This window comes from Haemaphysalis longicornis, unplaced genomic scaffold, assembly GCF_048455015.1.
Source record: "Haemaphysalis longicornis isolate Haplotype H1 unplaced genomic scaffold, Haemaphysalis longicornis Haplotype H1 scaffold_2, whole genome shotgun sequence".
Classification (NCBI taxonomy): Eukaryota; Metazoa; Arthropoda; class Arachnida; order Ixodida; family Ixodidae; genus Haemaphysalis; species Haemaphysalis longicornis.
The window spans coordinates 83,729,961-83,744,653 of NW_027526295.1; the positions used below are offsets into that span (position 1 = coordinate 83,729,961).

Genomic DNA, 14,693 nt, shown 5'->3' on the forward strand with positions numbered 1-14,693 from the left:
AAGTTGTTGTTTTGAGCGTGCCGGTCGTGATAAGTATATTCTACGGTACTACCTGCATATTATTTACATTCCATACATTTTAAGCACTTTCTATACGTAGTTGAAGAAGTACGCAGTGGGGTGGGTTTCTTTGAGTTTTTGCAGTGTTTTTTAGGCTGACAGACCATTTACATAATAGAAAAATCTGAGAAATGAAAGAAAAGCACCATTAAATTTCTTTCGGAGTTCTCTTCTTCCTCATTTTTATTAATCGTCACAGCGACTACAAAAATGTCAAAGTTCTCGGGCCACATGCGGCTGTCGGACTATTTGGAAGCTGCTTTGAAACCGACGCCTTGGCCATGATGACCTCCAGGGCCATGATGACCTCCGAGACCATGGTGAACCCCAGGCCCATGGTGTCCCCCAGCTCCATGAAGACCAGCAGCACCATGATGAAGACCAGCTCCAAGGTTGCCATCAGTGCCTAGATAAACGCCACCGGCTCCAAGAGGGCCACCAGCTGCGTGGTGACCACCTGCACCATGGTAAGCTCCGTGACCATAACCTCCCGCTCCAAATGCACCCGACCCGTAACCAGCTCCGAAGATACCTCCGTGGTGAGCACCCGCATAACCAGCTCCGTAGCCGAGTGCCCCGCCACCACCGTAGCCGCCTCCGTAACGTCCTACACCAGGGCCTCCGTAACTGCCTTCAAACCCGCTTCCGTAGCGTCCTCCAAGGCCGCCGGCATAGCCCGCTGGATATCCACCTCCATAGCCAGCACCATAGAGTCCGCTGTATCCTCCAGGGTAGCCACCCCTGCCGGCCGCTGCCGCATACGCTCCTTCATATCCTCCTATGGGACTCCCAGTTGCCCGGCCATACCCTGAGGCCCCAGCGTAGCCTGGGGCTACAGTTGTGCCGTAGCCGGGTGTGATTACTCCCGCGAAGCCAGCAGGTGCAGGGCCAGCGTAACCCGGCGCTGGAACACCGGCGTAACCAGGAGCACCAGCACCAGCGTAGCCCGGAGCAGCAGCACCAGCATAGCGGGAACCATAGGTTCCACCATACGCACCATACCCACCTGGGTAACCACGGCCGGACCCAGCCGCATAGGCTCCTCCATAGCTTCCGGCGAAACCCGCAGGACCTCTGCCGTAGCCCGCAGCTATCCCGCCACCATATCCGGGAAAGCGGGCTCCAGCATAATTTGGCGCAAATGAACCCAGTCCTCCCGGGCCAAAGGCCCCAGTGTAACCGGGGCGCGTGTAACCGGCCTCCCCTCCGGGAGTGGGGGGCACCACAGGCCTGGCGTTAAACACGGCGTCAGCGCTGGCTCCGGGAGCTGTGCCTGGTTCGTTAGTGTCAATCATAGCGCGGAAGCCACCGGCATCAGCTACATAGTTTACGGTACGAAATATTCCATTGGGGTCACGATAACCATACGAGCCAGTCTTGGCATTGGTTGTGTCCGCCTGCTCGTTGTGGAAGTGTTGCGTTCCGAAGTCATCCGTGACATCGTATCCGAAGCTGTAAGGTGGCCATGACTGTAAAGAGAGAAGCAAGTGTGACTGATTTTTCGCACTAATAAAGTAGTCTGACCTTTGACTAAAACATTCATAATCGTGGAAGCTCGGTGTCGTCCTTGTGTACAGTGTGCCTTGCCCTTGTTCATGGTTCATTCAACATTGTTGTTACCCTTCAGCAGCTACAAGGACGGGAACTGATGGTTACTTACTGTAATGCTTGTGTGCTGTAGCAGGCATAATGTGTCTTGGTGCGAGAGGGCGTTGATGAATGAAATATTGTTATTTTTATGTCCTTTATAACAGTTCGTCCTTAAAATAATTTCAAAGGGCGTTGAGCTTACACTATGGAAGATATTTTGTTTTTATTATGTCTGAGATTCCCGGCGGAATTCGGAAAATATCCTGATGTCATTCATAATTATGCCTCAAAAAACAAACTTCACGAAGTTTGTTTTGATTTTAATCCACACGAAGTGCTCTTTGCAATAACACGTATTACCTATGCCAACATTGCAATAAATTTCAATGCATAATCTCTTGCGACATCGCAATTATTGCTGAGATAAGAATTCTGAGGGGTATAAACGAGTTTCAAGCCACCAAAGTTTCTTGCATATTCCCCTATGCCATTTCTCCTCTTTCTCCGACCAACCTGTTTCTTGAGCGAATGTCATGCAGCAACAAATTCTCACGCTAACCGCCGCCCCATAAATATCATGTTTGCCGTATGCTCGTACGTTGTGATGCATGAAAAGGAAACAGATGTACACATAATTGCCAAAGCGTTAGGCTTTTTTGATAAAACTTATAAATAAGGGGTTTTATTATCGAGCGATTCTGCAGAACCATTTCCTCGACGTCTTGCTCACATTACATGTTCGTCATGGAAAATGTCTGCATGACGATGAAATTATTGCCGCCGCCTTTAAATATTGTTTCACGGCAGTGTATACAAAGGACAATAGTGTTCTTCCTGCGTTAATATTAAATCTCCCCGCCAATTTCTCGAGTTAGTATTTCTGAGCCTGGAATATTGATTTTAGTTTTACATCTTCATATAGGAAAATCTCCAGGGCCAGACACTATCACGCATTCCTTGTTTAAAAGATACGCGGAATGGTGCGTGAAATATTTGTATGTTGTTTTCACAAATTCTGGAAACTATGACGCTTTAACTGAGGACAGGAGGCTGGCCAGAATCAAACGTGTACATAAAAGCAAAGAAAAAACTAGTGTTCCAAATTACTGCCCGGTTTCACTCACTTCAACGTCATCTAAACTGCTTGAATATATCATTTACAAGCGTGTACCTAAGTATTTAGAAAAACATGAGGTAATAATAAATGTGCGACACGGATTTCGGGCTGGTTTCTCGACCACTACTCAGCTAGGAGAAATCGTTCGTTACTTTTCCAGGGCAATTAATGAAGGAAAGCATACCGTCGTAATAATTAAATATTTTAAAACAAAATCATTCGACAAACTTCCCTATTATACATATTATACAAATTGATAAATTACTTGCCAGGATTTCAGCATAACCACGAAATCAAAGTCAGTTTGCTGCAACCAATAATGCATTTTCAAACTGTACACCGGATGATTCTGGAGACCCTCAAGAGTCAGTACTGGGACCTTTATTGCTTTTATTATATAATATCGATATAGGTCTTGACCTTTCTGATCGTGTTAAGTTGTACGCAGATGACTGCATTGTGAACTGCCTTTATGAAAATGACCCACAAAAAAGTTCCCCTCAAGCACCAACAGACCGCTAATAACGTTCGTCTGAATGAAGTAGAAGACTACAATTACCTTGGCCTATAATTTCAAACAAGCTTTCCTGGGAAACACACATAGGCAACATCACAGCAAAATCACTGCGTAGTTTATTCTTTCTACGGTGTTCCTTAAAATAATCCGCCCCGAATGTGCTCCTTCTTGCCTACAATACAATTATCCGACAAATCGTGAAGTACGCCATAGTAATCTGCGCACCATTCGAAATGTTAATGTTATTGAATTAGAAAACTTGCAACAAAGGCTGTAAGATTTATTTACAATTTATATTGTCGAACCTCAATATCAGCTCTCCTTGAACAAAGAGAGATGTGGGCGGTCTCAGAAAGAAACCGGATTCGCCGCATCAAGAACTTCTTTTAATGAATTATTTTAAATTACTTCATCGACCTTTCCCGTATTTTAACATATTCATCCAGTAATAGTACAAGACTCCGCCACGCATTTTCTACAACTTCTCTGATCCCTCAAAATAATTGTTACAAGTATTCCTTTTTTTCCTAGAAATCTTGTTGAATGGAACGACCTCGCTAACGAAGCGGTAACACAGCAGCCATTATCAGGATTTGAAAAGCATTTGTAATACCATGTCTTTCATTGTTCGGCGTTTTATGTTCTATTGTGGTTTGCTTTGATTTTGTGTGCATTTGTATTTACTTCCCTGTACCCACCTTGCAAAAGTCTTGAGAGAGACTGCAGTATTTAAACATAAATAATTAATGTTATAAATATTATAAACAAATAAATAAATAAATAAATAAATAAATAAATAAATAAATAAATAAAGAACAACCAAGCCTAGCAGGCAACCGCTCAGAATGCGCAACAAACGGTACATCTCAATTTCAGGACGACTGCAGATAAACTACTTAGACGTTTTGGACCCCTCGTTTGTCATATCGTTTCAGAAGCCCTGTGTGTCTAGTCGTCTTCTCTTGTGTCCTCGTTTTATGCGCACTTTGCCTTTTGTAATGTGCCAACTAGCCCAAGTTTGCATTCTACTCTTATCTTTTCCTTTTCGGGATTGTTTCGTGGTGTTACCGACCCCTCCAGGTGAGCCTGAAGTGTCGACTCCAGCACCGGCTCCACCAGGACCGGGTCCGAACGAAGTGGGCCGCGCCCCACTGGCGAAGTTGACCGCCGGAGCAAGGGGCGATGCCGCTCCAGCAGGCGCGATGGGAGCGATGGGAGTAACAGGCACACCCGCTGGGGAAGGAGTGGAGGGCCCTGCGGGTACTTCAACGCCATCGAAGTCACTCAAGTCAGGGCGACCGTAACCTTGAGAGTACGCTGTCGAGGCGAGGCATAGAATGAGAACCTGCGAATGAGAAATCGTACGAACAGCGATAAGCGAATCGTAATTAGTCATTGAATAGCTGCCGATTACGGATTTTGCGATATAAATCCAAGACGGGGATGCGTGCTAAAATTCGCATAACGTAAGTATTCAATATTTAGGCGGCAACTTAGGGGAGGGAGCGCGGCACGTTTTTTCAGGTGTTACACTTGTGGTGGTGAGCTATCTGAAAAGACGAATGTGGCATCAGGGTTTAGAATGGATTCAAGGCTTTGGATTTAATAATGCTGGTGCGGGTTGCAAGCTGCCGCGGCGCACTCGTGTTTCGTGCGTATTAACTGCGGAGATATTGGGGGCTCGGAACGACCGGCAATAATGCCCGTCACGCCAAACAAAGATACTCCGCTTGACCGAAAGATGGGGCTACGTTCTCGACGGTGCTCCATGAAGAAGGATTCCGGCACCCGACTCAGGTCCACCTCCGTGTGTATTGTGACGGCCCTCTTCGAACAATTCACCGTAGCATAGAAATAAACTAGGAAAACCTGGTGGTCAATCTATCCAAGGCCTTCTCCATGGGTACGGGCCGCACCAGTGGGGCGCGCAAGCCAAGCAGACGCCGAGTTCGCGAAGCCTGTTGCCTCGACTTCTAGCGAGTGATAACGCGGTTTACTTTGGGATAGATGTAAAAAGCTCCGGACAAAACTATCCGGGCCTGCATTCGTGAGGAACTTTCAGCGGCAAGTTCGGAAATCCATGCGAGGTTCAATAGCCGGGTCACGAACGAAAGAAGAGGGGCCGCCAGCTTTGCGGTTTCTTAAGCCTTGCACCACTACTTCAAGCTGCGCCAATTTTTTAAGGGCGAATGCACTTCTTAAGCGAGCCTGAATCGTCCGCCGCCGTTGTCCGCATAGCAACAGCTGCGGGTGCGCGCGCTCCTCGTCTTCCTACTCGTCTTCCCTAGCAACGGGGGGAGATGGGCGCGCGCTACTCTCCTCCTCCTCTCTCCGCTCAGTGACTGCGGGTGCTGGGCGCCTCCTCTCCACTTCGGGCGGGAGAGCTCTCGCTCGCGTAGCGGGCGCTCCGCATTCCGACGCGTGAGGGCGCTCGTGTAGCCTTCGTCGTAACGGCGGGCGCTACTCTCCTCCTCCTCTCTCCGCTCAGTGACTGCGGGTGTTGGGCGCCTCCTCTCCACTCCAAGATCACGATATCCACCGTAATCGCGCAATCAACAACCGTGCATGCGCATTTACACACTCTCCCCCTCGGGGAAGTGCGAGGGAATTTTTTTTCATTGTGGTGTAAGCTAGTGTGTTTAAAATGGCTGGAGCAACCATTATGCTCCGGTGAACATAAACTAATTTGACATAAACTAATTTGACTACAGCGCGCTTCATCGTCTGAGTTGCGTCGGCAAGTTAAACCTCATAATCAATAAATAAATCAATCAGGGTCACTGATTTATGGTTTGCGGTAGCTAAGGCATGCCTCTGGGGAAGGTAAGAAGCAACAACGCTGTATTGGCGTCGTGTGGGCATCTACAGGGCGCGTCACGTAGTCCTGACCAGAGCTTGATCTACTAAATGGTTGCCGATGCAGGGTGTGATCTCGGTATAACTAGATAGCGTTACACGCAAGGTACGCAGATCATGTTTTATGGTTTTTTCTTTGATTATTTGCATATTTGAATAGCAAATGGGCTCCAAAGTACGGTTCTACCAACACCCCCAGCGAGCACCCGACACACACTAAACTCCATTTGGCAGAACTGAACGCGTTGATGGTACGGCAATTTCAGGTCAACTGCGCCAGAACAAACATTAGGGGGGCTGCTTTGAACTTTATATGAATGCGAAGAGCAACGCCTAGTTGGCGCTTCTGTTGATGTGCTACTGAACCTTCTGTTGAACTTACCCGCCGCTGTCTTTACCATTTTACCAGCCCCTGGAATAGCACCCTGCGAAGCTCGCTTCGCGCGCTCGCCATTGCCAGTAGGCTCCTGTACGCCCCCTGCGGTACGTTAGACTTTTAAGTAGGTTCTTAATGCGCGCGCGGCACCCGCTTATCCGCCACTGCTGTTTTTTTTCCCGTCGTACGCTCGCCGGCTCTCCTTACTTTTTTACAAGATATTTCGTACCTCACAACACGCGTGCACAAATCAGACATCCCAGACTTCCGCCTGAAAAAATGAGATTCTTGGGATGTATACCATTGGTTCTAGTGAAAACTAAGGCCACAAATATCAGAAAACACATTCAAAACGGGCGAGCTACGACGTGAACTCTAGCATAACAAAATCAGAGACCCCTATCTTGCGTTACAGGCGGCAACGTTGATGTAAATTGGCCCTGTGAGTGAGACAGCCTGCTGCAGGTTGAGGGCGGGACCTTTTGAGCGCTTAGCGACTCACTCGGGAACGATGAGGAGGACACTCCGAGCTAGGCTAGGCGAGCTCTCTGGTGCAGCGTTATCGCGGGCTTGCTTTGTGTAGTTGTAGAGAATCTTATTTTGTACCTCTGGTTCTTTAAAATTCAACTGGATAATGGTTTCCTCTGTGTGCATTTTTGTACATCAATCACTGGTTTTGTATTGTTATAAATACATACCCACCCTTACGCAACGTCTCAGCGTCACTCATAATATTTACCTGCAACGAGTTTCTGACGGCGACTGTCAGGTTACTGGACAAATGCCTCAGTGGTATGTGAGAACTGGGGTTTGGTATGTTGATGCCACAACCAGCAGAAAGTGGTAGACCGGCCGTGAAATTATGACGCTGCCAACGTCACTTGATAATTCCCCTTTGTGCGTACGAGAGACACCGTATTTCGAACGTAAAACCTGCCCCAAAAATGCGAAAATTTCAGTGGCAAAGTAGGAGTGCGAATAATACGCGGGACTTTTTTTTCCATAGTGCAGCTTCACGGCAATGCGCGTTGTGCCGTGAAGCTCCTGCGCAGTAACACTGACTAAGCCTTCCATGGCAGCGATTCCGCAAGTGATAGGTCTTGCGACAGCAGTGACCATGAGCGAATTGGGACTTTCGCCTTGCAGTAAGTGTAGTCGAGTTGCTAAATAAACGCCATTTCTCTCTACATAGTACGTAATGGCTTCCTTCAGTAGTAGATTTGGTGCAGACTTTCCTGCATGAAATGGGCGGGCAATACCAGGGGATTTTTTTTCCAGCAGGCTGAAAGTGGGGTGCTATTATATGCAGGGGTGGGTTATACACGTGAAAAGGCGGTAATATTAGGTGTATTGACGTCGCAGGCAAATGGGCATTGGTCGCGAGTTTCTAACGGCACTGGCCGGCTCTCCTGAGGAGTTACTTAAAGATTCTGCTTAGGTATCTTGCCGTCTCAGCGAATGGTATTTGTGATACCGTCATAATCATTCCGGAAACACCGACTCTGATGCTGGCATCTCACAGAAGAGGCCTCAAAAGGCTGCGACAATAAAACAGCACTACAAATGATGTGCATCATTGTAGTAGTTTTTGAGGCTTCCATAAGTGCGAGTATTACTTTCGGTTGTTGTCAACTGCAAAAGTAAACATTAGACATTTAGATTACATAACATTAAACATTAGATATTAGATTAGATTGGCTTTAAATACCCGCGAAATGTGTGAATAGTGCGATATATGCGCTGTACCTTAAACATCGCCTCTTATACAAACTTCAGATGTTTTAGTTCAGTGTCTATTTGCGTCGATGTTTTTTGTCTTTTAGAACGTCCATATTCAAAAGCAACAAAAAATCTGTAAACTTGAGGTCCAGACTGAATCGAGCTCTTACCTTTCTGAGCATGGTTTTACCCCACGTTGTCGCCTATACTTCCAAGGAGAGCTTCACACTTCGGTAGCCGTGGCTGGTGTATTCGTTTGCCTTAAGACCAAACGTTTGCGGCGGTTAACAAGGCAAGGATGGAGTGTTATCAACGGATGCTGTAGGAAGAACATCTTCACTCGCACTAGCTTATATACCCGAAGAAAACAAGGCCCTTCCTCACACTCTCGCCTTTTTTTTTCTGGAGGTTCTTACGCCCAGCAGTGCCGCAAGGGGACACGTGACAATGTTGCGTTAAGATGCTGTCAACACCCTTCACTCACTCGTTGCCCTTTCGTTCGTTATCACGCCGTTTAGGCGCGAGTAAGTAATTGCCAAAACGAAAGGCCTCGTTCTGGTTTGCCTTGTGACGGCGGAAGCCACACACGTTGATTTTATTTCGTTCTTTTTTGTTTCCCGGGGGATTTCGTGGGTGCTAGCGTGCAGCATCAGTGTTGTAAGGACGCGAGTCAAGTGCCTCGCATCAACGCAACCCTAATTCGCGGAACAAGCTGCCGCTTTTTATGAGGCAAAAAGAAAAACGCACACACAAAGGATAAATGGGGAAAGCTATTTGCGTGTTCGTCCTTTGCAAAGCTCGAAGGCCCCGCGACTCTCCTCGAGAAACAAGGTTGGAAAAATGTTCCGCGAGGGCATGAAGCAAAACACTTAGACATTTTCCCCAACAAAATTTAGGCTTGCGTGTGCTTGCATGCATGTACTGTTGGCGGCGTGCAGTTCGGTGCTTCTGGTGGCCTTTGGTTTATTAACTCATAGCATTCTTTGATGGCTACCCCACAGCCAGGATAGTATAACGCTCTGCGTTTTCACAAAAAAGCATAGTAGGGAAGGTAAGACCTGTCCACGTTGTAGTACCGTAAACTAGGAGAATTGGTCGGAGGATTTTCGAGAAACCATGTTAGAAATTATAAAAAATAAGAATTCTAGAGAAGTAACAAAACAAAACGAAATATATACATCCCCGGTATCGCTAATATAAAACGAAGGCTACATTGAAACAACCATAAAAAACAACGAAAATTGGGTGACCGTGTAACGCTCTTCATTGCAATGTAGAAATGTCAGTAGTAACAGGTTTAATTGTTACAATAACGTAAATGGAGATAATCCGTTCAAAGGAATTGCGAAAAACCAAAAAAATAAAAATTAAAACTACAAACAAATCAAATATAGAACGTGAACTTGGCGCCGGGGAAACATGCATCCGATACACCTACTCCGAATACCGAAGACCGAATTTGGAAATCATATAAAGCAAAACTGGGAACTAAATCTGAAACCAAAGAATACCGAAAACTGGCCAACCAGGATATGTTTTGCATTTGCACCAAAATACATAATAAGCGGAAGTAACAGAGTATATCTCTATATTAGCGTAAATAGGAAATTGGTAGAACGGAATTCTGAGAAACCAAAATATAGAAAACAAGAGCAATACAAATTGGGAAAACGAATTAACAAAATAAAAAAATACGAATTTTATACATCTTCAGAAACGAAGACTAACACACGGAATCCTAGAAAAGAACGACTGCAACACAAATTTAAAAAAAAAACTCGGAAAAACGGACCAACCCTGGTCTACGCATTGAACTTCCGGTCAAATGCATAATTAGCCGAGTAAATGAACTTAATCGCTACAATAAAGTAAATCTACATAACTGGCAAGAAACAAAAGGAAACTTTCCTTGCAGGCAATTTCAAAAAAATAGTAGGCAATTCTTCTGCTCTCTGCAGATCTTTTTTTAAACAAACATTTGGCCGTAATTATGTGCGAAGAACCGGGCGTAGCTAAAGGCGCACATTTATGCTCACTTGGGGTTTTGGTAGAAGGGTATAACCAAACCGTTTTCTACAACAAAGCTTCTTATGAGGCTAGTTTTTTATAGTTCTGTTCTGGGACTCATTTTCAAGGTTGCGCCTTGAATATTAACTTTAACCTTTCTTACCGATGCGCACCAGGGCTATAAGGGCGATCGCGGAGAAAGGCTGGGTGTCTTTTTTCAGCTTCGACGCAAATTATCCGCTCAACACAGAGTAGTCGGCGCCCGTGCTTGTCAGCGTCACTACGTCATTGCAATTGATGAATAACTGTACGCTGGGCATGGCTGTTTTGGAGACAGCTTGCATAAGGGCATTTTATCATGGCTGGTGCACACTAACAATCCATTTCCGATAGTCGTTGTCATGTTCGTGGCTGCACCGGTGCGTCGGGGTATGGACGCATCATGGGTCTTGTTCCTCGGTGCATCGTTGTGTCGTTGGGCAGTTTTGAAGCAAAAATTTTACTAACGCAGTCTGGACGCGTTTCGCTGTCACCAGAAATTAGACCTTTATTTTACCGCACCTGCGCCGTAGCCTTGGCAACGCAGCACATGATTGGCGGCGCCGAGCTGCGCCCCCACCATGCGCGCTATCCGCCGCCGCCGCCGGCGGCTTGGCAGGCGCATGCGGCCTCCGCAGCTGGGTCGCTGCCTCGACACGTGACTAGCCGCACGCATGCGAGCTTGGCCATGAATAAGACGGAGGCTAGGCTGTCTCCCTTGATGGTTGCGCGGGAGCAGCAGGCTTTGAGCCGTCGTCGGCAAGGGGAGTCTGACCACCCCGCGCATATCTCACGGCAAGCGGCTTCACTAGAGAGGGTCTGCAATGCCAAGCATGCGAAGCTAGCGTACGACACAGAAGAAGTGTGTGTCTACCCAGGCCTAATCACAATCATGTCCAGCCACCCACCTGGGCACATACCTGTCTCCACGATGAGTGTACACCTAACTATGATCATCACAGCTAAATGAAAGGTTAAACAATTGAAAACAAGACTTAACTAGGCTAAGCCAAGCTTGCGGTTTGTACATTCATGGTAGCTGAGCTACGCCGCAGCTAGTTTTTCGTTTTATTAATGTAGAGCAACATCTCATCCTGGAACTGCTGCTTACGGGGACCTTCCCATTGCCAAATCAGCAGTACCGTGGCGGTGGGGTTTAAAAGCGGTTCTAAGCGGCACAAACTCGGTTTGTGTTCGAGAGTATTCGTCAAGATTACTCAGGCGCTGGTGGGGCATGGGGCGCGTGTGGCGCGTCGACAGACCAACATCAGGTGCCAAGTCGTTTATAGCTGCAGCGAGAGTAGACATGGCCTGCTTCCCCAAAGTTGAACCTCTGCGAACGATGATTTGGAGTTCGAAAGACGTCCATCTTCCTGAGAAGGAATAGTGTGGCCGCATGCAGTCGGACAGGCGACAATGGGCGACTGTACGGAGCTTCCTAGCGACGGGGTACTGGTGGTTAGGGGGCGACGGATAGCAGCGGCGTACGCCATAGGCATTAGCTTGGGGATCACGCGGTGCTTCCGGTGATGGAGCTGTGTCTAGTTCTCGTTGCAATACTTGCCGGATCCCCTGGGGGATCCCTGAGGCAACTTTTTGAAGGCAACTTATGGGATACATTTTTTTGGTTCTTTGCCTATCAGAGCTCGAAGGGCTTCCAGCTGGTTAAAATTATCCAGGAGTCCTCCACCACGGCGCGCCTCATCGCCTGAGTAGCGTCGGTGCGTTAAACCCCATAAGTAATGAATGAATGAATGAATAAATTAATGAATGAATGAATGAATCAATCAATCAATCAATCAAGCAATCAATCAATCAATCAATCAATTAATCAATCAATCAACCAATCAATCAATCAATTATTAATTAATTAATTAATTAATCAAACTGGGCAGGGTCTCGCATTGAGAATCCGAGGAGATTCCAAGCAAGTCAGCGTGGTTAACACTGACGGGGCGAATTTGTCGGGCATATTTACCTTGAAAGCCGGACGAGAGTCTTTATCGTGTCAGCATTAATACTGAATTCGTATCCAATCTGCGGCGGGAGGGGGTGTGAAGAGGGGTTGTGGATACGTACCTCGAAAAGTTCTTGTTGAGAATCTCTCATAACATACCTGAGTTTCTTTTCGTCGGTGATGACGTGTTTGTGAGGACCGCAACGACCTCACCTTGTTAACGAACACGCGAACCCCTTATCTCGGGTGCGGCGCGCGCGGCGCGGCTGCAGTAACAGGTCAGTTGTGTTTTTCGTACGGCAGTAACCGTTTCCGAAATCTCCGTCTGCTATAACGCCCACTTCGTCAGGGAGCACTCATGGTTTACAAACAAAATACGAGTGGACTCTGAAAAGCTTTATAAAAAGACGCTTCCATAAGGGTTCCGTCCTCGTCCCGCCAAGTAAACACCTCCACTGCTTCTGGAGTCTCGAACCATTAATCAGTTTAGTCCGAAGGCGACCCCTTAAATGGCGGGTATACCTTCCACTATTGCTGAATAACTGCGGGATGGCTCGCCTCGTTCCTCATGATGGCTGCGTTATTCACCACGGTCTCGTGGTATACTTTCATGAAGTGGTTCACCAGAATACCAAACTCTGAGGGGGATGGTGGGGCCATTGTCTGACTATAGTTGAACTCGCCTGGTACCTTGCAAAGGCGAATGAGTCACAAAGGGTTACCCCACCCTTCACGAAATGCAAGGTAGCAAAAATGACACAATGTTCTTTTTCCAAATAACATTTATTAGGGCGAACTTGTGCCGAGCAACAAATTAGAAGATTGGTTCCGTATCTGCTCACGTTGCTGTTAGTGTCGTCGTAAGACGGTAGTATTCAGCCACCCCTGACAATTGAACGCCTCTCTTCTTTCTCCCGGCCCCGTCTCCCACTAATCGTCTCCCATCTGGCTGACCCGACAACAAACAGGGTGGAGGTGTGCTCAAGTCTATTGAATTTCCGGTTCATTCCGCTGTTCGCTGCCATCTTCTGAAATTGTTTCTTACTCTAGCTATTGAAATGCCCCCACGAGGTCTAGGCGCCGGCGCGACCTCTGCTGAATCTAATGCCGGGTCGTTTGGTTGGCAGACATTTATCTCAGAGGGCTCTCATTTCCAGAACCATTCAATTAGATATAAACCGTTTTCGGTCATTCAAGAACAGTCTATAGATAAATAATGACAAGAGAACAAGTACCATTGCCCGATTAAACAAGATATTCTGGCGCGGCATGCGACAAAAGGTGAAAATGAGAGCTACACGTGAAACACACACGGTGAAAGATAACCGCACTCTGGTGCCACAACATATACAAAGCGAATCCCACTGCAGTTCACGGTAGTAATATGTATGCCAATGATGATTCAGGACTAGTGTCTCGGTTAGGTTTTAACAGGGGAGCTGTTTAAACTTGAGTTCCATCCGTGCCTGGCGTTGCTCAAAACAAGACGCAGCAAAGTGGAGGGGGGGAAAATGCTAGGACAAGCAGTGTGAGGGAAAGTAGCGAGGAGGCAAGTAGCCGACGAGCGAGTACGGGGAATGCCCGCCTTAAAAAAAAAACATAAAAAATTAGCCCAGTTCCACTCAACGTGAAATCAGTCAACTGCGAAGCACTGATTCGCCAGAGGGTCTGTGGCGCCCTCTCATGACTAGTTTTAGTATCAGCCTGGTGCTGATTGCGAAAGTAGTCAAGCGGGGATGCCGGAGCCCTTGCAAAGGCCATAAAAAGACACTGGATTGAGTTTTCGTTATTTTGTGGGGATTTCTGCGTTAACTAATGATTTCTATCGTATTTTGTATACATTTGTACTTCTTGGCGGAGTAGCAAAGACAGCCTGTATTGCAACGGTGTAGGGCGACGATCACCGCCTACACGTTGCATATGAGTACGGCGTGTCTTTGTTGCGCAACGGGATTGACACCGGCAGCTCAACGCGAGGGAGCCACGTTCGATCCCGACCAGAGATCAACCCGGGTGCCTCGCCAGGGGTAGCAGTGATCTTTTCGAAGCCTCTGACGGGTGCGTGACGCCGCGGGACTACGATTGTCAGATGGTCAGATGGTCACCCCGAACAAACTAGGACGAAACAGCGGATCCCTAAAGTGCTCCGCAGTTAAAAACGCTTCCCGTTGTCGGAATCGAACCTGGGTTCCCGCGTTATGGAACCGGCATATATCCGATTGCGCTACCATTGAATTCGGGGTTTTCGGCAGTTCCTTTGGGATCGTAGCGCGAACGTTGGCTTTGGGCGTTGGCTTAGTTAAAGTGGACCGATGTTGAGGTGAGGAGGCAAGCTTCGGGGATTGGCTGCGCCTAGTGATGACGTATGCTCTGACGAGCAGGTGTCCTCATAGTTGAGAGAGACAGCATTTGCCCAAATTATCAGTAGATGGGGCGCATCAGCGTCCGATTTACC

General features: G+C 47.3%; 1 protein-coding gene across 1 annotated transcript; it reads right to left on the bottom strand.

Annotated features, from left to right (window-relative positions):
* Positions 1–305: 305 nt before the first annotated feature.
* Positions 306–8,538, bottom strand: LOC144168106 (uncharacterized). The gene is made up of 3 exons (XM_077697170.1): positions 8,406–8,538; positions 4,357–4,629; positions 306–1,529 (listed from the first exon to the last, which is right to left on the bottom strand). The coding sequence occupies exons 1-3, from the start codon at positions 8,415–8,417 to the stop codon at positions 306–308; spliced, it is 1,509 nt and encodes a 502-aa protein (XP_077553296.1). The 5' UTR covers positions 8,418–8,538.
* Between the last annotated feature and the right edge of the window lie 6,155 nt (positions 8,539–14,693).